This window comes from Balaenoptera borealis (genome assembly GCF_965194805.1).
Source record: "Balaenoptera borealis genome assembly, chromosome: 1".
NCBI classification, from domain to species: Eukaryota; Metazoa; Chordata; class Mammalia; order Artiodactyla; family Balaenopteridae; genus Balaenoptera; species Balaenoptera borealis.
Genome location: NC_138860.1, coordinates 51,173,679 through 51,195,444, shown reverse-complemented (window position 1 = coordinate 51,195,444; position 21,766 = coordinate 51,173,679). Strand labels below are relative to the sequence as shown.

Sequence of the window (21,766 nt, the reverse complement as noted above, 5' to 3'; positions counted from 1 at the left end):
GACAAAAATTCTGTTTGAGAAAAGTCTTATTTCTAGATGTATGATTTCTTAGGCTAGACCAGAACTTTGGTCTGAAGTCACCTTATGCAGCATTTATTCTGGTTTTCAGCCTTTTGTATAACTAGCTTTCCTTGAGTCTCATTTCAGGCTTTTCAGTTGGCTTCGAAGATTTGACAGTTGTTTCAGGATAACATTGCTGATTCTCTGTCCATGTGTTTCAGTAGGCTTCACCACCCTCCAGGGCTTTTGAGGGAAGAATTGAGAAGCTCTGTTGTAGCCGTATGCCTCAGCAGTGCTGCAGGTTGCCCCTGCACCTAGCCTCAGTTAGAGGGTGTTTTTATTGTTTTTCTCCTTATTATATCTCCACACACACTTCTCCCTTTTTGTATTCTCGTCTCCTATTACTTATTTTGTAGTTACTAAGGAATTAATTGCTTACTCTTCTTGCCTTCTGCCCTTTACACCTGGCTTCTTTCATGGAAGGAAAACATTTTGTTTGGAGAGCCCGCTATATTTTCTAGAGGACAATAGAAAGGCCTGAAGGAACATAATATATTTGAGAATGAGAGTGTTTGAGAAACCGTATTTTTGATCGGAACACTAGTCTGAAATTTAATCCATTCTTTTTTTTTTAATTTTAATTATTTATTTTTTTTTTGGCTGTGTTGGGTCTTCGTCACTGCGTGTGGGCTTTCTCTAGTTGCGGCGAGCGGGGGCTACTTTTCGTTGCAGTGCGCGGGCTTCTCCTTGCAGTGGCTTTTCTTGTTGCGGAGCACAGGCTCTAGGCACGCGGGCTTCAGTAGTTGTGGCACGTGGGCTCAGTAGTTGTGGCTCACAGGCTCTAGAGCGCAGGCTCAGTATTAAGCCTTAAAAGTATTAAGTACTTAAAAGTATTAAGTATTAGTTGTGGCGCAAGGGTTTAGTTGCTCCGCGGCATGTTAGATCTTCCCGGACCAGGGCTTGAACCCGTGTCCCCTGCAATGGCAGGCAAATTCTTAACCACTGTGCCACCAGGGAAGCCCTGAAATTTAATCCATTCTTTTTTTTTTTTTTTTTTAAATCCATTCTTTAAAGTTGCCTTTGTTGGTAGAATTGGGTAGGATGAGACTCTTAGTTCAGCCTAAGTATTTGAAGTACGATGTTTTCAATTTTACATAGGGCAGTTGTGTGACACACTTTTCACTCTTTACCTAATATCGTAAGACAGTACTTTTAATATTTTAATGTAGGTAAGGATCACCTAGGGAATTTTTTTAAAGGCATAATTGTGGGCCTCACTTCTAGTGAGTGAGTCTGGGCTAAAGCCTAAGAATTTTCATTTTTATAATTTGCCAGGTGATTCTGATAAAGGTGACTCATGAAATATATTTTAAGAAACGTTGTCATAGAGTTTGAAATGTTACTCAAAGATTTATAGTGGTTTCTTTGATTTTTTTTTAACTTGTAGCAAGTAGAAATTAAATCACAGCTCAACTTGGCAATGGCAAATCATGATATCCCACCTGATGCTGTACGGGACAAGAAATTATGCAAACTACCCCCATTAGGTACCAGTACCCTCGTGGGGGTCTTTGTGGAGTATATCATCTCTCCTAGTCAATTCTACATCCGAATCTATAGCAGGGATTCATCAGAGTTACTTGAAGACATGATGATTGAAATGCGGTAGGAATCTGTTGTTTTCAATGTATTTTTCATGTATCTCATTCTAAGTCAGTTCTCAAACATTTTGGTCTCAGGGCTCTTAAAAATTAAGGACCCAAGAGAACTTTTGTTTATCAATATTTATCATATAGAAATTAAAACTGTAAAAAATTTAAAATATTGTTTAAAAATAATGATAAATTCATTTTTATGAATATAAATAACATTTGATGAAAAATAACTTTTATGAAAATTAGAAGAGTGCACTGTTTTACATTTTTGCAGATCTCTAATATCCGGCTTACTAGAAGAAAGTTGGATTTCAGTATCTGCTTCTGTCTTTAATTTCTTGAAATACATTATTTTGGTGGAAGTACATGAAAACATCTGGCCTCTGACAGATACATAATTGGGAAAAGGAGTATTTTAATAGCCTTTTCATAAAATTGTGAATACTCTTTGATAGTATACTGAAACTTGACAAGTGGTAGTTTCTTGAAGTTAGTTTCAGTGTGGAATTTGAACTTCTCGAACTCTACTATGTTAAAATACATTTTCTGCCTTTGCACTTTGAATGGATCCAGGACTAGCTATGTAATTGCAGGCTCCAGTGCAAAATTAAAATGTAAGACTCCTTGTTTAAAAAGTATTAAGAATTTCAAGACAGCAGTAGCTTAACATTAAAGTAAGCATAGGGAACTTCTCAGTGTGGACTCAGTGGAACTGGCCCTGAATTTTACTACCATGTACGATTTTAAAACATCATGTATTGGTCTTTTGGAAAATACTGGTTCACTGAGTTATATAGATCTTCCAGATGTTGACATGTTTCATCACACAATATATCTTTAAAAAATCACATTCATTAATATTATCACTGACTGCATCAGAAAAGTATTAAGTATTAGGAAACTGTCATGTTTATGGTGGTGGATGCAGCATTGCCAAAATCCTAATTTTCATTTGAAAGCTTTTGAATTTTATCATTGACAATAAATACTGTCAGTGTTTACCTTGAAGTGGCAGGCTTGCTTCATTTTTGAGAAAATGTGTGGCAAATACCCAAGTCTGAATAAACATAGTTTGTGAGTGACCTTTCAAGCAAAAATGGTGTTCCATGAAAACAGTGTCTAGTTCATCTTCCAAGTAAAAATAAATCTCCACACACACACAAAAAGCAGCTAATTCAGTTCACAGCTGAAATGCAAAAGTGCTTTTCATTAAAACAACTTGGGAAGTATTTTACTTGTACTTGCATTTTGTTACAGAGAATATTGAAAAGATAGTGGTTGAGATTTAATAAACTTAATAATTTTTATTGCTTTATCAAGGACATTCTTAAGTGAAAGTAGCCTCTTTTTTCTTTCTTTTTTATTTAATGTGAATGCATGGCAGTGAAAAATAAATGTTTACTAGTACAGTTGGATGCCACTGCCTTGATTTAGCAAAGGCACCGGGAATTTTACCCACCCTTGCTTTTACAGCATCAATGCAAATATTAACATAGTGAAAAGGGCAAATAACTATTTTTATAATAATACTAAAATATTAAAATAGCTTTGATCTTAGGAACTTTTTGAAAGGGTGTCAAGGTCCCAGGGATTTGTGAACTACACTTAGAGAGCTACTGCTCTAAATTATCTTTTCTCTAGTGAAAAATCATGTCCTTTGTTAGTAAACACTATGTAAAATGTTTACATTTTCAGTTACTTTAGATTTATTCATGTACAACAAATGTCTGATTTTTACATTGGTGCCACATAGAAGAATAATTTACTTTGTATCTCTGCAAAAGTTTTTTTCTAACTTTACCACATTATATACTCACCTCCCACCCAAGAACACCTGGCATAATGTTACATAATAATCACTTAGTTTCTGTTGGAAGAAGTTTGTTGATAAAGAGAAGGGATTTGGACAAGAAAAAGAAAATTAGTTGGTATTAATAATAAACATTACCAAATCAGAAAAAGTGAGGATTTTTTTCTTTGTTTTTTGCCAAGACATTCCTGCTCTTGATACATCAATAAAAATGATCTTTAATTTTTTCTTCCCCTATGGGTTTCTGTGTATTATGGAATTCCGCAGGCGCTGTTATTCTAATCAGCTGGTTTCTGATCGATATGCCATGCCAGAGTATTTTATCCAACCGGGACATCTCTGTTGTGTAAGGATTTCTGAGGATAAGTGGTGGTATCGGGTCATTATCCATCGAATTCTTGGGAAACAGGAAGTTGAAGTGTTCTATCCAGACTTCGGAAATATTGGAACTGTTCAGAAGTCCTCCCTGAGGTTCCTCAAGTGAGTTAATAAACTGAATAAGGACAACTTAAGTTTTGAGCTGTAATGCTGAAGCTCTGTGGGCTTAGGATCTCTCTTCCTTTCCTCCTGCCTCTCTCCCTCCATCCTACCCTCCATTCCACCCCCTTTCATCTTAGTGCAGGTTTGGCAAATGGTCATTTGGTCATTATAATCACAGTTGGATTACAGTCTCTCGCGTCTTCTTTCACATGACTGTGAATCTGAATGAACCATGAGACTAAATTTCAATCTTATGTTAAGAAAATCATTCTTTGGGTCATGTTAAGAGTTGCATTTATATAGCATGAAGGTTGAACTGTTCCTACCTATATTTTATTTATTTATTTATTTTCAGTTATACATATCCTACCTATATTTTAATTGCATGGTTTTCAAAGACTATTATGTTTTTACAAGTGTATTTCTTAGGTTACTTTAAAGTGTAAGGCATTAATTTTAAAATGCATGAGTAAAATACTCTGAAATCGTGTGAAAAGCTTAAATCAAGGAATGGGTAAGAGATGCCATAAAATCCAGTTTTGAAATATGATTAAATATTCATATATTTGATTATCTGTTGCAGGTGCTGCTACACCAGGCTTCCAGCTCAGGCTATCCCCTGTTCTTTGGCTTGGGTGAGACCAGTAGAGGTATGTTTGCTTGTTTCCTGTTTAATCAGCAAACATTTGATGCCAAGAACAATTCTAGGTTCTCAGAATACAAAAATAAAACATAGAATGAGCCCTCAAAGAAATCATTGTAGACAGTATGAAAGATAGGCACGTAGACAGAAATAATTGTGCTGTGTCCTATTTGCTAGAAAATTTTGCAGCGTATGGTAGAGATGCAAAAGAAAGAGCGCTCATCTCTGTTCGGGGTAATCAGAGAAGGCACCATAATAGAGGTGGCATTTGCATGAAACTTTGAAGGAAGATTAGTTCTATAACTGGACAAACAAGAAAAGAAAGACATTTCAGGCAAAGGGAGAGCAGCATGAAATATCTCAAATATGAGGAATTTTAAGTGGTTCTGTTTGGCTACATAATAGAGGATGTGCTGGAATTGGTGCATGGCAAACGATGTCAGAGAAGTAGACAGTAAACTAAGGTGGAGACCCATAGCCATGTGCAGGAGTCTGGACACAATGTCCAGACTGGGGAGCAACTAAAGGGAACTGCCACAATCAGATATATGTTTTTTAAAGAATTCTCTAGTGGTGGGAGATGATTGGAGTGGGATGGAGCAGGAGGCATTTTCATCCATATAGATACATTTGTTTATGTAGCTATAATTATGCACCTAATTTTATGTTTTTTCCCTCAGAACTCTTAATTATACATGCCATTCACATTTATTACACCATATTTGTCTGTTTAACCTAAATAACTTAGCAGTTGCTAACATATACGTGGATTATTCCTTACTTTTTTTTTTATCTGAAAAACACAATAAAGAGAAAAGAAAAAGAAAAAACATTATCTGTAATTCCACCATTCAAATGCATTCAATTTAGAAATTTGATATGAGTTTCTTTCAGTTTAGTTTATTGGATGTTGGGGATGAGGGTTTTGTAGGGTTTTTAGGCTTATATAAAATAGTAATCATATTATTTTATATTCCATTTTTCCACTCAACATTATAGCATAAATACATTTACATGTTATAGTTCTCAATTTTAATAGGTACATAAGTAATCTATTAGCTAAACGTGCATTGTAGTCTGTTTAACTGTTCCTTTTTGTTAGACTAATTCAGTCCACTTCTGATTTTTGAGTATTATAAATAATTACGCAAAGTATGGTTTTTGTGCGAGTCACTACTCAGCATTGTTTTCTAGGGTGTATTTTAGCCCTGACTAGGTTTCTTTTTAGTACTTCCATCAGGGAGGCCAGGGCTAAATTTGTGACCCACTCGTAGCCAATGTCCGTTACTCTCATATCAGCCAGGTGGCTTCCATTTTTCGTTTTCTTTGCAATTTCCTTCCTAAACTGCTTCTGGCCTTAGGGCTTTTGCCCATGCTGGTCACTGAAATAGCTTATTCAAAGAATTCTCATGGTTGGCTCCTTCTTGTTGTTCAAATTTAAGCCCAAATGTTATTTCCCCGAGAAGGACTTCCTTGACCAGTCAATTTAAAGTGCACTCTTCCTCTTCAGTCAAAATGATTCATCATCATTTTGTTTTATCTTTCTTTTAAAAAAAAATTTATTTATTTTAATTGGAGTATAATTGCTTTACAATGTTGTGCTAGTTTCTGTCGCACAGTGAAGTGAATCAGCCATAAGCACACACACATCCCCTCCCTCATGGACCTCCCTCCCCAACCCATCCCACCCACCTAGGCCATCACAGAGCACCGGGCTGAGCTCCCTGTGCTATACAGCAGGTTCCCACTAGCTATCTATTTTACACATAGTAGTGTATTTATGTCAAAATTAATATCCCAATTCATCCCACCCTCCCCTTCGCCCACTGTGTCCACCCGTGCATTCTCTATGTCTGCCCTGCAAATAGTTTCATCTGTACCATTAATATTTATTTATTTATTTATTTATTTATTGGCTGCATCGGGTCTTAGTTGTGGCATGCAGGCCCCAGAGTGTGCAGGCTCATTAGTTGCAGCATGCAGGCTCTCTAGTTGTGGTGCATGGGCTCCAGAGTGTGCGGGCTCAGTAGTTGTGGCACATGGGCTCTCTAGTTCTGGCTCACGGACTCCAGAGCACGTGGGCTCAGTAGTTGTGGTGCACGGGCTTTCTGTCCCATGGCATGTGGGATCTTAGTTCCCCAACCAGAGATCGAACTGTCATCCCCTGCATTGCAAGACAGATTCTTAACCATTACACCACCAGGGAAGTCCCTTGTTTTATCTTTATAACACTGTCTGGTGTTACCTTAATTGTTTGTTCACATACAACATTGTAGTTCCTGAGATCAGGGATATTGTCTGTCATATTTACCACTGTATCTCCAGTGCCTAGATCAATGTTTGGTGCATGGTAGGTGCTCAATAAATCTTTTTAACTGAATGTATCTCATTCATATCTTTATTTCTATATCTTTGTTCTGGTTTGGTGAGCTAATACTCTCATATACAAAATCTAAAGCAGGCAGAAAAGTAGAAGTCTACCCTTGGAAGTCAAACCACAATAGGTAAGATCAGGAACTTTTCGGCTTCTTTCCTGAGGTCACTCCCCAGTCTACAGCCTTGCTGGCTTGCAGGATTAGAGGACATTGTTTGGGAATAGCAGAACAGCTAGAAGTTAGGGTGTAATACTTAAAGGGTGGGAGCCATAGAATGGGTGCATTCCAAAATCATTGTACGGATATAAAATCCGCCCAAATCCTTAGATGACAGCTAAACTTTGCAAGGACTGTAGAGAACCCAGTGGCCCTAGTGAAAAGTCACTGGCTTACCTATTCTTTTTCTCACCTTGTATGCCTTATTTTGAAGAGGGTTTTTAATCATTCCACTATGTTATTTCAGTGATTACTCTAGGAAGTACAGCATATGTGTGTAGCAGTGCAAGGACATTAGAACACGAATTTCTTTAACGTCCTTTTCTGATCTATTTTTGTTTTGTAATTAACGTTATTGTTTGTAACCCCTCAAGAAAATAACTGCATATAATAATAATAATGTCCATTTAGATTTAGTCACGTATTTCTCAGTTTCTTAGCTCTTCAGTCTTGCTGCTCAAACCCTCTGGGAACATTTTCTTTCTATTTGAACTGTATCTTTTAGGATTTCATTTTGTAAGGGTTTGTTGATGGCAAACTCACTTATGTTCACCTGAAAATATCATTTTGTGCTTATTCTTGAAAGATATGTTCAGTAGGTATAGAATTCTAGGTTGGCAGTTACTATCTTCAGCACATGGCAGGTATCATTACACTGGCTTCTGGTTTCCCTTATGATATTTAAGCCAGCTGTCCATCTAATGGATGTTCCTTTGAAGGCAATATCCTTTTTGTCTGTGGCTGTTTTTAAGATTTCGTATTTCTTACTTGTGTTCTTCAGCTTTTTTAAAAAGCAGGGTTGATTTTTATTTTATAGATATTTGCTATCTGTATAGAAGAAAGACCTTCTCAATAATCCAGGATATTTCTTCTTTCTTTCTTTTTTATAAATTTATATATTTATTTATTTATTTTTGGCTGCTTTGGGTCTTTGTTGCTGTGCACAGGCTTTCTCTAGCTGCGGCGAGCAGGGGCTTCTCTTGTTGCAGAGCACAGGCTCTAGGCACGCGGGCTTCAGTAGCTGTGGCACGCAACCTCAGTAGTTGTGGCTCACGGGCTCTCAAGTGCAGGCTCAGTAGTTGTGGCACATGGGCTTAGTTGCTCCGCAGCATGTGGGATCTTCCTGGACCGGGGCTTGAACCCACGTTCCCTGCATTGGCAGGCAGATTCTTAACCACTGTGCCACCAGGGAAGCCCTAGGATATTTTTTCAAAGGATACTATGCTTCTAACAATTTCAGGATGACATTAAAACTATCTGCTAATGAAATTGAAACTGTAAATTTACTCTTTAGGAAACAAAATTATTTATTTGTAATTGAGGTAATGTTGATTTATAACATTTTATAAGTTTCATGTGTACAACATTATATTTCTACTTCTGGATACCCTACCACGTGTTCACTACTAAAAATTTATTTTCCATCTGTAACCATAGTTGGCCTGACCCCCTTTACCCATTTTGCCCTCCCCCCTTCCCCTCTGGTAATCACTACTCTGTTCTCCATATATATGTATTTGTTTTTGTTTGGTTTGGTTTGTACATTATTTTATTTTTGTTTGTTTATTTGTTTTTTTTTAATACTCCACATCAGTGGAATCATGTGGTAGTTCTCTTTCTCTGACTTATTTTACTTAGCATAAAATGCTCAAGTTCCATCCATGTTGTTGCAAATGGCAAGACATTTATCTTTTTGTTAAAGCTGAGCAGTTTTCTGTCATGTACATGTATACCACATCTTCTTTACCTTTTTTCTGTTGATGGGCACTTCAGTTGTTTCCATATCTTGGCTATTGTAAATAATGCCAAAGAACATGGGGGTTGAGGTATCTTTTCAGATTAGTGTTTTCATATTCTTTGAATAAATACCCAGAAGTGGGATAGCTGGATCATATGATAGTTCTAATCTTAGTTTTTTGAGGACTCTCCATACTGTCTTCCATAGTGGAGGTACCAATTTACATTCCCACCAACAGGTTTCCCTTTTTCTCCACATCCTTGCCACCACTTATTTCTTGCCTTTTTGATAATAGCCGTTCTGACAGGTGTGAGGTGCTATCTTATCATGGTTTTGTTTTGCATTTCCATAGTAATTAGTGATGTTGAGCATCTTTTCATGTACCTGTTAACCATACGTATGTCTTCTTTGGAAAAATGTCTATTCTGTTCCTCTGCCCATTTTTAAATCAGGTTGTTTGTTTTTATTGTTTTGAGTTGTATGAGTTCTTTTTTTTTTAATTTATTTATTTAATTTATTTTATTTTTGGCTGCGTTGGGTCTTTGTTGCTGTGCGCGGGCTTTTCTCTAGTTGAGGCGAGTGGGGGCTACTCTTCGTTGCGGTGCGCGGGCTACTCGTTGCAGTGGCTTCCCTTGTTGTGGAGCATGGGCTCTAGGCACGCGGGCTTCAGTAGTTGTGGCTCGTGGGCTCTAGAGTGCAGGCTCAGTAGCTGTGGCGCACGGGCTTAGTTGCTCCGCGGCATGTGGGATCTTCCTGGACCGGGGATCGAACCTGTGTCCCCTGCATTGGCAGGTGGATTCTTAACCATTGCACCACCAGGGAAGTCCCTATAGTTTTCAATATACAGATCTTGCACCTCTTTGGTTAAATTTATTCCTAAATGTTTTATTTTGTTGCAATTGTGATTGTTTTCTTAATTACTCTTTCTGCTAGGTCATTGTTAGCATATAGAAATGCAACAAATTTTTGTATATTGATTTGTATCCTGTTACTTTACTCATTTATTATTTCTAAGAGTTTCTTGATGGAGTCCTTAGGGTTTTCTATATATAAAATCATGTCATCTGCAAATAGTGACAGTTTTACTCCTTCCTTTCCAATTTGGATGCCTTTTATTTCTTTTTCTTGCCTGATTGCTCTGACTAGGACTTCCAATACTGTGTTGAGTAAAAGTGGTGAAAACGGGCATCCTGGTCTTGTTCCTGATCTTAGGGGGATAGCTTTCAATTGTTTTCCTTTGAGTGTGATGTTAGCCGGGGGTTTGTTACATGTGGCCCTTACTATGTTGAGGATATGTCCCTTCTGTATCCTCTTTATTGAGAGTTTTTATCATAAATGGGCTTTGAATCTTGTCAGATGCCTTTTCTGCATCCTGTGAGATGATCATATGGCTTTTATCCTTCATTTTGTTAATGTGGTATATCACATTGATTGATTTGTGAATATTGAACCATTCTTGTGTGGAATAAATCCCACTTAATCATGGAGTATGATCTTTTTGATGTACTGTTGAATTCAGTTTGCTAATATTTTGTTGAGGATTTCGCATCTATGTTCATTAGAGATAGTGGCCTGAATTTTCTTTTTTTGTGTTGTCTTTATCTGCTTTTGGTATCAGGGTGATGTTGGCCTTTTAAAATGAGTTAGGAAATGTTCCCTTCTCTTCAGTTTTATAGAATAGTTTGAAAAGGATAGGTATTAAATCTTCTTTGACTGTTTGGTAGAATTCACCTGTGGAGCTGTCTGGTCCTGGACTTTTGTTTTTTTGGGAGCTTTTGATTACTGTTTCAGTCTCTGTGCTAGTGATCAGTCTATTCAGATTTTCTGTTTCTTCCTGATTCAGTCTTGGAAGTTTGTATGATTCTAAGAATTTGTTCATTTCTTCTAGGCTGTCTAATTTGTTGGTATATAGCTGTTCATAATATTCTTTTATAATCTTGTATTTATGTGATATCTGTTGTTATTTCTGCCTTTTGTTTGATTTTATTTATCAGGACCTTCTCTCTTTTTTCTTCGTGAGTCTAGCTAACGGTTTGCCAAATTTTGTTCGTGTTTTTGAAGAACCAGCACTTAGTTCATTGATCTTTTCTACTGTCCTTTTACTCTCTATTTTATGTATTTCTGCTCTGATCTTTATTACTTCCTTCATTCTACTAACTTTGCCCTTTGTTTTTCTTTTTATAGTTTCTTTAGCTGTAAGGTTAGATTGAGATTTTTCTTGTTTGTTAAGAGTAGGTCTATATTGCTATAAACTTCCCTCTTTGTAATGTTTTTGCTGCATCCCATAGATTTTGGTATGTTGTATTTTCATTTTCATTTGTCTTCAGGTAATTTTTTATTTCTTCTTTGGTTCCTTCGTTGACCCAATAGTTGTTCAGTAGCATGTTGCTCAGTTTCCATATATTTGTGACTTTTCTAGTTTTCTTCATGTAGTTGATTTCTAGTTTCATTCCATTGTGATCAGAGAAAATACTTGATATGATTTCAATCTTCTTAAATTTAGTGAGACTTGTTTTGCATCCCAGCATATGGTCTATCCTTGAGAAGGTTTCATGTGCACTTGAGAAGAATGTATAGTCTGCTGCATTTGGGTGGAATGAATGCTCTGTACAAATCTATCAAATTCATCTTGTCTGTTGTTTCATTTAAGGCCAGTGTTTCCTCGTTGACTTTCTGTCTGGATGATCTATCTATAGATGTAAGTGGGGTGTTATTAAAGTCCTCTACTATTACATGTTGCTGCCAATTTCTCTCTTTAGGTCTGTCAATAATTGTTTTATATATTTTTGTGCTCCTATATTAGGTGCAAGTATATTAATCGCTGTTACGTCTCCTTGATGTGTTTTCCCCTTTATTATACTGTCCATTTTTGTCTCTTGTTACCTTTTCTGACTTGAAGTTTATTTTGCCTTATATGAATATGGCTATATCTACTTTCTTTTGGCTGCTGTTTTCTTGGAGAATCATCTTCCATCCCTTCACTTTGAGCCTATGTTTGTATTTAGAGCTGAGATGAGTCTCCTGGAGGGAACATTTAGTTGGGTCTTGCTTTTTAATCCATCCAGCCGCTCTGTGTCTTTTGATTGGTGAATTTAGTCTATTTACATTTAGGGCGATTATTGATAGTTGGATGTTGGCTTTTTAGCTTTTGTTTTCTGGTTGCTTTAAATCTCCCATTGTTTCTTTTATTCCCCCATTGTTTCTTTTTCCTTGTGTTTCTGTCTGCCATTTTGGTTTGGTGGTTTTCTAAGATATTTTTCATAGCTTCCTCTTTTGCTGTTTTTTGTGTCTCTGCTCTATTTTTATGTTCTGTGTTTACCCTGAAGTTTGTATAAGACATCTCAATTAAAATAGTCCATTTTCTGCTGATAGCATTTTATATTCATTTACCTATACAAGTTCCGTCCTTTTCCTCTTCCCCTATAAAATTTGTTTTTGTTGTCTTAAATTACCCCTTTTTATGTTGTGAGTTGTTATCAAACTAAGAGAGCTATATTTGTTTTTCTGCTTTATTTTTTTCTCCCTTTAGATTTTATACTATTTATTAATAAAGTGTTTAAAAATCTATTCTGATAGAGAGTTGCAGTTTTCCAGTTCTGTCTTTTTATTACTTTGCTCAAAGTTTTGTGTATTTTTGCCATTTTTTTTTCTGGTTGAAGAGCTCCTTTCAACATGTTTTGTAAGGCAGGTCTAGTGTTGATGAACTCCTTCAGCTTTTGTTGGTCTGGGAAAGTCTTTGTTTCTCCTTCATATCTGAATGATAACTTTGCTGAAATAGGGTATTCATGGCTGACAGTTTTTATCTTTTAGTATTTTGAGAATGTCATTCCACTCCCTCCTGGCCTGTAGGGTTTCTGCTGAGAATCTACTGATAGCCTAATGGGGGCTCCTTTGTAGGTCACCAACCTTTTTTCCCTGGCTGCCTTTAAAATTCTGTCATTGACTTTTGACAATTTTAATATTATGTCTTGGAGGAGGTCTTTTTGCATAGAGGTAATTAGATATTCTCTTAGCTTCATGGGCTTGTATATCCAGTTTCTTCCCCAGGTTTGTATTATTTCTTTAAATAATCTATCTCTCTGCTGTCTTTTCCCTCTGTTCTCCTTCTGGGATACTCATTATCCTAATGTTGCCTGTCCTTAAAGAGTTGGAGAGCTCTTGTAGGATTTCCTCATTTTAAATATCTTCCCTTTCCTCTTCTACTTGTATCATTTCTAGATTTCTGTCTTCAAGCTCACTAATTTTCTCTTCCATATGGTCTGCTCTAGTCCCAGTCTAATGCATTCTTCGTCTCATTTATTGAGTTTTTCAGCTCCAGAATTTCTGTTTGGTTCTTTTTTAAAGTTTCAGTCTCTTCGGTAAAGTATTCCCTCTGTTCATTCATTTTATTCCTGAGCTCATTAAACTACCTTTCTGAGTTTTCTTTTAGCTCATTGAATTTCTTCACAACAGCTATTTTGAATTCTCTATCATCAGTTAAATTGGAACATTCCATAACTTTGGTCTCTGGAGAATTGTCATTGTCTTTTTGTGGTACCGTGTCACTGTGGCTCCTCACGTTGCTTGATGAAGTGTTCTTGAGCCAGTGCATTTAGTATTAAATGACAGGTTAGGAGTTAGATTTCCTCCGGTAGGTGGCGCCATCACACAAGTTTTCGGTTTCTCTTACTTGAGCTGCCTCTGGTCATATTTGAGAGTTAGCACTTTCCAGCCTGCACCTACTGTGTAATAGGTGTGGCTCCATTGCCTTCTTTGTTGCTTTTTGTGCCACCAGGGTCGTTGCTGCCATGCTTCTCCCAGAGCTGCTGTCGTCACCAGGATGGTTGGCTCTTTCCTTGTGTCTGGGATCCCTTGAGACACAGGATCTTCTGTGGGGGAAGGGGGATGGGAGGAGGGGTCATGGGCGCCTCAGATGCTGGAGGGACAGGGTCACGGGCCCCACTGCTGCTGCTCCCCACTTGCCTGTGGTCATGGGTGCCGGGAGTGGTCAGGTGGCCACAGTGTGTGCACCACCTTCCCTGCTGCTACTGGGTTCTCTGAAGCTGTGGGCTCCGCTGCCTCAGTTGGAGGGCCAGGATTGCAGGCATGGGCTCTGAGGTTCCCTCGCCCCCGCTGTGTGTTCCAGTACACACAGCTTTGGGTGTGCAGATGTGTGGAATTCTCCAGTGCCCTATTGTGTTGGGCAGAGGCACCTTTGTTGAGTTGTGGATGTTTCACTGGATGTAGGTTGAAAGGGGGAGACAAAGGTAGTTTTTCCACTCTAACATGTTTCTGAAGTCTGAAAACCGTGTTCTTCAGTTTTAATATGTTTACGTGTGAATTTATTCTTATTTATCCTGCTTTGTGGTTCATTGGACTTTTTATCTGTGCATTGTTACTTTTCATTAAATCTGGCTAATTCCCAGCCATTATCTCTTCAATTATTGTCATTTCCCCATATTCATATTTATATTCCCTCTCTCTGTTTCTGCCTCTCTTTTTCCAGAACGATAATTAAAAGTATGTGAAACCTTCTCAATTTACCTTCCATATCTTTTAACCTCTCTTCTGTATGTTACATATTTCTGTCTTCTGTGTTGCATTCTGAGTAACTTTTCCAAATCACCTTCCACTTTACGGATATACTCTTTAATTCTACCTAATCTGCTATTGAATAAACCTATTAAGTTTTTAATTTTGGTTGTTATATTATTACTTTCTAAAAGTTCTCTTGGTTCTTTAATTCTGCTAGATCAATTTTTAATAGATTGCAGGTCTCTGCAGAAGCTTTCAAATTAATTTTGTTTTTTTGTTTTTATTTTAAGCATAGTATGTTAGTTCTTTTACAATTTATCTGGAAATTCAAATATCTAAAGTTTTTGAGGTTTTGTATTAGTTATGTTGTTTCTCTTTGTTCTTCCTTGTGATTCATTGTCTCTTTATATGCCTTTTTTTTTAAAATATAAATTTATTTATTTATTTTTGGCTGTGTTGGGTCTTAGTTTCTTTGCGAGGGCCCTCTCCAGCTGCGACGAGCGGGGGCCACTCCTCATCGTGGTGCGTGGGCCCCTCACTGTCATGGCCTCTCTTGTTGCAGAGCACAGGCTCCAGACACGCAGGCTCAGTAGCTGTGGCTCACGGGCCCAGTTGCTCCGCGGCATGTGGGATCTTCCCAGACCAGGGCTCGAACCCATGTCCCCTGCATTGACAGGCAGATTCTCAACCACTGCGCCACCAGGGAAGCCTTCTTTATATGCTTTTTATCTTTGTCTGTGTACTGCTCATTGACTTTTAAAAATTTTTGTGAAAATGGTTGAATACACATTGAGATTGCCTACCTCCAGAGAGATTTACATTCGCTTCTGCCAGGTATCTAGCAGTAGGACCAGTCTGGAACCATGTTAATTTAAATGAACAACCTGAGGATTTGTGTACCACCCAGGTGATGTGAAAATTGAGCTGCAAATCCATGTGAAGGCTAGTTTATTTCTTTTCCTCCTTATCCTGAGCATGAACCCCTAGGGACTCAGCTTAATAAAGGAAAGTCCTCCTCTCCACTGCCTACTCTGGGTGGATACTGGCTTTGATTTCTGTCCTCTTTGACCTGTGAGACCATCAAAACCAAAGTGCAGATTTGCCTGGATTAGCACATACCCTGAAGGCAAAAATAGTTCCCACTTTCCCTTTAATTTTGGCCTGATAATTTGTTACAATTTTGTCAGTTCTTTGATGCTTTTAGGACATATTTAAAAAATATTTTATCTAGAATAGTTTCTGTGGGAGGGTTGGTCAAATAATCTAACTCAAACATTTCCAAACATGAAAGTTTTTCATCACATTAAAATAAATTTTTTCCCATAATCCCATTTACATCATTTTTCCTTTATTCTGACTTTTCTCATCCCCAAATCATAAATATCCTCAAATGTGTTATTTTAGTATTTTCATGCTTTGATTTTCCCACTAAAATCTCTAGTTCATTAAGAATTCATTTTTGTATATGGTTTTTATAATTCATGTCTGAATCTGTCATCTGAATCTCATATCTTGTTTGTCTTTCAGGAACATTGGACATCCAGAGCTATTTTACAGTTCCAGAAGTTGTGCGGTTTGAAGCCATTAGTGGGGGTAGTGGATGAATATGTAGATGGAATCCTTAACATTTTTCTGTGTGATACATCCTCACATGAAGACATCTATTTCCATCATGTCTTGAGAACAGAGGGCCATGCTATTGTATGCCGAGAAAATGTCCCTTCTAAGGTGGAGCAGTCTGGATGTATTTTGTAATGTATTGTATTTAATCTCAACAGTTTAAGGTATAAGAGAATTTAATACTGAAGGTTATTTGATTTATTCTTCAGCGCTATCTGTGAGATTCCTGCCTTCTTAATGCAGAGCACTTTCTTAATTTTCACATGATCACAAAAAACTACATTTTTTTAAAGGCTTATTGTCCTTTAGAATATACTTTTATTTTAAATAATTGATTGAAGATTCTGTCTTACCCCCAATTATTTAATTTTCTGAAGTTTTCTTAGAGAAGAGCAACACTCTCTTATTTTGTAATTATTGATAGCAGTGTCTACATTACCATTAATATTGGTGTTGATAATTTTTGTGGCTAGCAAAAACTATCACTATGGAAAAAAATCTGACTATTAAATTTTAGAAGATAATGCATTTCCACAACATTTGAAAATTATGAAGTGCTAACTTTTTCACTTTTTCTCTGAGAAACTAAACTTCCTTCGTATTTTTTTAATCCTAGGGTTTCAGAGACCTCAACCCTTTAACTTTATACACTAAGTCCAGTGCAGGGCCAGAGGACATTGTCCTGACAGAACTGGGTTATCCTTCCCAGCAACACTATTTTAATGAAGATCGAGAGATAAGTCCACAATCAAAAGAGAGAGAATTATATACCCTGGTAAGAGGTTTTTGCAAACATCATCATATTCTTTTTATTATTGTTAATACTTAATGAGTACTTACTATATGCCAAACACTATAAAAGGCACTTTAAATATATTATTTAATACTTATAAAATCCCTGTGATGTAGTGACTATAATTAACCCTATTTTACTGATGACGAAACTGAGGCATTCCTAACCTAGGAAAGTTTGGAAACTATGCAGTAATCTTAAGTTATCTTGTCTGTCATCATTTGCTGGTTTAAACCTTTACTTCAGCCATGCTTTTCCTGTATGATTTCTCTCATACACTGAATTCCACTGCTGCCTTGCTGCAGTTGTGACCTCACCTACACTGACCCAAATGCTGTTCTTCCCTCTACACTCCTTAGATTCTTCTTGAAGTATTCTCATTTCTTACTTTCTCTGTAAACCTTGTGGCAACTCCTACCCACAGTAATAATAATATTATGTATTATTCCATCCCACAGTACCAATTATAAAAAAATAATAACCGACACTTATTGAACTCATACTGCATGGCAGGCACTGTTCTAAGTACTTGCATGTACTAGTTAATTTAATCTTCACAACCACTTTACCAGATTGGTGCTTTAAGACCCCCATGACCCCCATTTTAGATATAAGTCAAGTGAAGCACATTAGTAAGTAAGTTAAATGATTTTTCAACAAATGAGCAGATAAATAGACATGTCCTCTGAGTCTCATATTCCTCATGGCAACAAATACTGGGCTAAGAATATAGATTGGGTTCAGTTTGAGAGCCCCAAATTTATTTTTTTGGACACAGCAAAGCTTTTTTCTTTGAATAAAATATGAAAATATTATTTTGTGTAAGTATGTTTTATATATCTGACTTTTTAAATTACAGGGATGATGTTATTTTTTTAGTGGACTTTTACTATTAGGAAAGATAAAAAGGAAAGGCTACTTTGCTGTACACGTGAAACTAACACAACATTGTAAATCAACTATATTTCAATAAAACATTTTTTAAAAAGACCATTTGACTACTGAGAGATTAACCTCTGAAAAATATGTATGAATGTTTACTGCTGCGTGTTTAAAATGATGTCAGCATTTTAGATTTCATTTTAGTTTAAAATTAGTGGACTTCCCTGGTGGCACAGTGGTTAGGAATCCAGCTGCCAGTGCAGGGGACACAGGTTCGAGCCCTGGTGCAGGAAGATCCCACATACCACAGAGCAACTAAGCCCATGCGCCACAACTACTGAGCCTGCACTCTAGAGCCCACGAGCCACAACTACTGAGCCCGTGTGCAACAACTACTGAAGCCCGTGCACCTGGAGCCCATGCTCCACAACGAGAGAAGCCACCGCAATGAGGAGCCCACACACTGCTACGAATGGTAGCCCCCACTCGCCACAACTAGAGAAAGCCCATGCACAGCAGCGAAGACCCAATGCAGCCAAAAATAAATAAATTTATTTTAAAAATAATAATAATAAAATAAAATTAGTTAAAATTAATTGGGCTTGTTTGGCATGTTTGGCTTTCTGAAACCTGAATTTTTGCTAGTTGTTATTACTTGATTAGAACAGTTATATTTCCTGATTCTTAAATAGTCAGTTGAATTCAACCTTAAAAGTTTTTAGAATATCTTATCATCACTGTGTTGATGTCTTTAAATAATCATAGTTCAGTCCTGAAAATGAAATAAGGCCATTTTTCTGCAAAAAAGATAAGGTCCAAAGCTCCTCTATCCTATCCCAGCCTATATTTTAACATATCAAGACTCCCATATGCTACACACACACACCTACCTCTATACACTGAGTTCCCTGTAATTCCTACTCTTCTTTTAGGCATCCTAACAATTTGTGTTATCTCCTTTATTGTATATTTTCAGACATCCTCCTTCCCCAATGATATTTTGGTCATATCTCTGTGTTGGCTCTACACTGAAGGTTGTGCTGTGATTATCTGATTGTGTGTCTTCATGCTGTATTTTGAGTTCCTTTAGAGCTGGGACCTGTTGCATTCATCTTTATATCCACAGAGCTACCCTGTACACGTTACGTAATATGTACTCCATAAATGTTTTTCGGCCTGAACTAGTTTAGTAGGATGGGAAGACCTAGGGTCATGCATAAAGTTAGAAAATAATATGGCATATGCATGAACCATAGCAAAAAGTTCCCCTCAGAATTTATAGACAAGTAGATTTTGGAAATAGCATTAGTATAGAAAATAAAATAATTTCTCTTTCATATCTACTAGCGAGATATTAATGATGAAAAGGCTTTCAGTCACCTTAAGTCAGTCACCTCAAAGGAGCTGTTAAAGGATTCTGAATTCAGTTCTTTGAAAACCCAAGAGAAGAGCTGTGAAGACGATCCAAAGTGTTCCTTCTCCGAGCTAAAAGATCTGAAGGAAGAAGATGAGGTAGGAGAAGGGAAGATAGTTTTTTTTAATGTAATTAATGTAATATAATTAATTCATAAGTGAAAGGTACTGGAATAACATAGCTCTTTAAACCCTACTGCTCCAGTGCCATCAGAGCTTCTCCCACAGATGAATTACAAATTCTCCAACAGTCACCAAGACCAAAGTTGCAGCAATATAGCCTTGATCACAAAAAAAGAAACGCCATTATTTGACTTTGATGTGTTTTACTATCCCATAGCTCTGGACAGTCTTCAAGAATTATGCAGTGAATGGAAACTAGTATTGAGAAACGGTATTAAGAAAACCCATCAGGAAAAATGTTGACAACTTTTTTGAAGGATATACTTTATTTTTATTTTAATCAAATGTTTATGTATTCACAGCTTTTAAAAAAAACAAATGTTTGCGTACACACAGCTTAGAGTTCCCTATAACCCCTTCCCCTACATTTCCTATTTCACCGAGCAACCATTTTCATCTCTTTTAGCTGCTTTTTTTGGAATTTACCTCGATTTCTTTCATTTAATAGCATGCTTATGTTATTTCCTGATTCTTCAGTTTTAAGTATGTATGCCCTTCTTACTACGAAAGATGAGGGTTTAGTTCTCTTTCATCCCTTTTCCCCCACCACAGACAAACATATCCTTTCTGTTCCCCCACCATCATCTTACTAATATATCAAACTTTCCATTAGATCACCATTCAGTATTTTATTGCTATGACTGTAAATGCTATTTACAGCCAAGTAGTATGTTACGGCAAGTTTTCCTTTCCTGCATAATTTTTATTTTCTCTGGTGTTAATATTTCTTTCTCTTTAAATCAACATACAGTACACAATTGACTTTGTATTTGGAGTACTGTCCTATCAATACATGTATAGATTTATGTAACCACCCCCACAATCAGGATGCAGAATGCTTCCGTCATCTGAAAAAGCTCCATGGTGCCACCCCTTTATAATTACATCTCCCCAAATCCCTAACCCCCTAGCAACCATTTATGTTTTCTGTCACTGTAGTTTTACCTTTTCAGAACTATCATATAAGTGGAATCATATGGTATGTAACTTCGCAATAGGGGTTTCTTTGATTCAGCATAGTACCTTCATCCATATTGTTGCATGTGTCAATAGTTCATTTCTTTTGATGATGAATAGTATTTTATTGTATGGATGTACCACAGTTTGTATATCCATTCATGCATTGAAGGACATTTTGGTTATTTCAGGTTTTGGTAATTATGAATAGAGCTTCTATAAATATTTGTGTACAGGTTTTTTTTATAAACATAATCAGGAGTAGGATTGCTGGTTTATGTGGTCAAACTGTTTTCCAGACTGGGTATACCATTTTACATTCCCACCAGCAGTGTGTGAGTTCCAGTTGCTCCATATCTTATCAGCACTTGATATTGTCAGTAATTTTTATTTTTAGCCATTCTCATAGGTGTGTAGTAGTATCACAGTGTGGTTTTACTCTGCATTTCCCTAATGACTATGATGCTCACCATCTTATCAAGTGCTTATTTGCCATCCACATGTATTTCTTGGTGAAATGCCTATTAACGTCTTTTGTCCATTTTTTAATTGTTTTTTTTCTTTCTTACTGATGGGTTTTTGTTCTGGATAGCCCTTTGTCAGTTTTGCGATTTTCAAATATTTTCTCCCACTTGTAGCTTCATTCTCTTAATGGTGTCTTACATACAGGAAAGGTTTTTAATTTTGAGAAAGTTCAGTTTATCAGATTTTTTTCTTTTATGTACAGTGTTTTCAGTGTCAAGACATCTTGACTTAATTTTACTATAAGGTTTGAGATTTAGGTTAAGTTTCATTTTATTGCATATGGATGTCCAATTGTTCTAGTGCTGTTTGTTGAGAAGACTGTGCTTTCTCCATTGAATTGCCTTTGTAGACCTTCCAAAAATCAAATGTCCATATTTGTGTGAGACTATTCCTAGACTTTATTTTGCTCCATTGATCTGTCTGTTCCTTTACCAGTAAGTAGCGTACTGTCTTGATTACTGTAGATTTATACCTCTTAAAATTAGCTAGTATGATTCCTCCTACTTTACTCTTTTTCAAAATTTTTTTTAATATTATGGTTCCTTTTCCTTTCCATTTAAATTTTAGAATCAACATATCTGTATCTGGGATTTTTATTGGAATTGCATTAAATCTGTAGATAAATTTGAGGAGAATTAACATCTTTAATCTGTGAGCACAATATATATATTTATTTAGGTTTTCTTTTATTCCTTCATCAGGGTGTTATAGTTTTTAATATACAGAATATGTTTTGTTATCTTTAGGTATTTAAAGCTAACAAAGATTAAGCTAACTTAGGTAACACTTATCTAATTATTTACTTTGGGAGAAATTATAAATGATATCTTTTTATTTCAGTTTCTATATTTTCATTGTTAGTATGTAGAAATTGATTTTTGTGTTTTAACCTTGTATGGTGTGAACTAGCTAAATTCATTTATTAGTTCTAGGAGGTGTTTTGTAGATTTCTTTGGGATTTT

General features: G+C 36.5%; 1 protein-coding gene across 10 annotated transcripts in view; it reads left to right on the top strand.

Annotated features, from left to right (window-relative positions):
* The window catches only part of TDRD5 (tudor domain containing 5), a 108,053-nt gene that overhangs the window by 59,819 nt on the left and 26,468 nt on the right, over window positions 1–21,766 (top strand). For 8 of the 10 annotated variants that reach the window (XM_082380846.1, XM_082380845.1, XM_082380844.1 and 5 more), the window contains 6 exons: window positions 1,448–1,665; window positions 3,733–3,945; window positions 4,529–4,595; window positions 15,959–16,159; window positions 16,668–16,826; window positions 19,074–19,238. In XM_082380846.1, coding sequence (XP_082236972.1) covers window positions 1,448–1,665; window positions 3,733–3,945; window positions 4,529–4,595; window positions 15,959–16,159; window positions 16,668–16,826; window positions 19,074–19,238 — 1,023 coding nt within the window. The remainder of the gene's footprint in view (window positions 1–1,447; window positions 1,666–3,732; window positions 3,946–4,528; window positions 4,596–15,958; window positions 16,160–16,667; window positions 16,827–19,073; window positions 19,239–21,766) is intronic. The other 2 variants (XM_082380842.1, XM_082380849.1) reach the window with 1 other exon arrangement.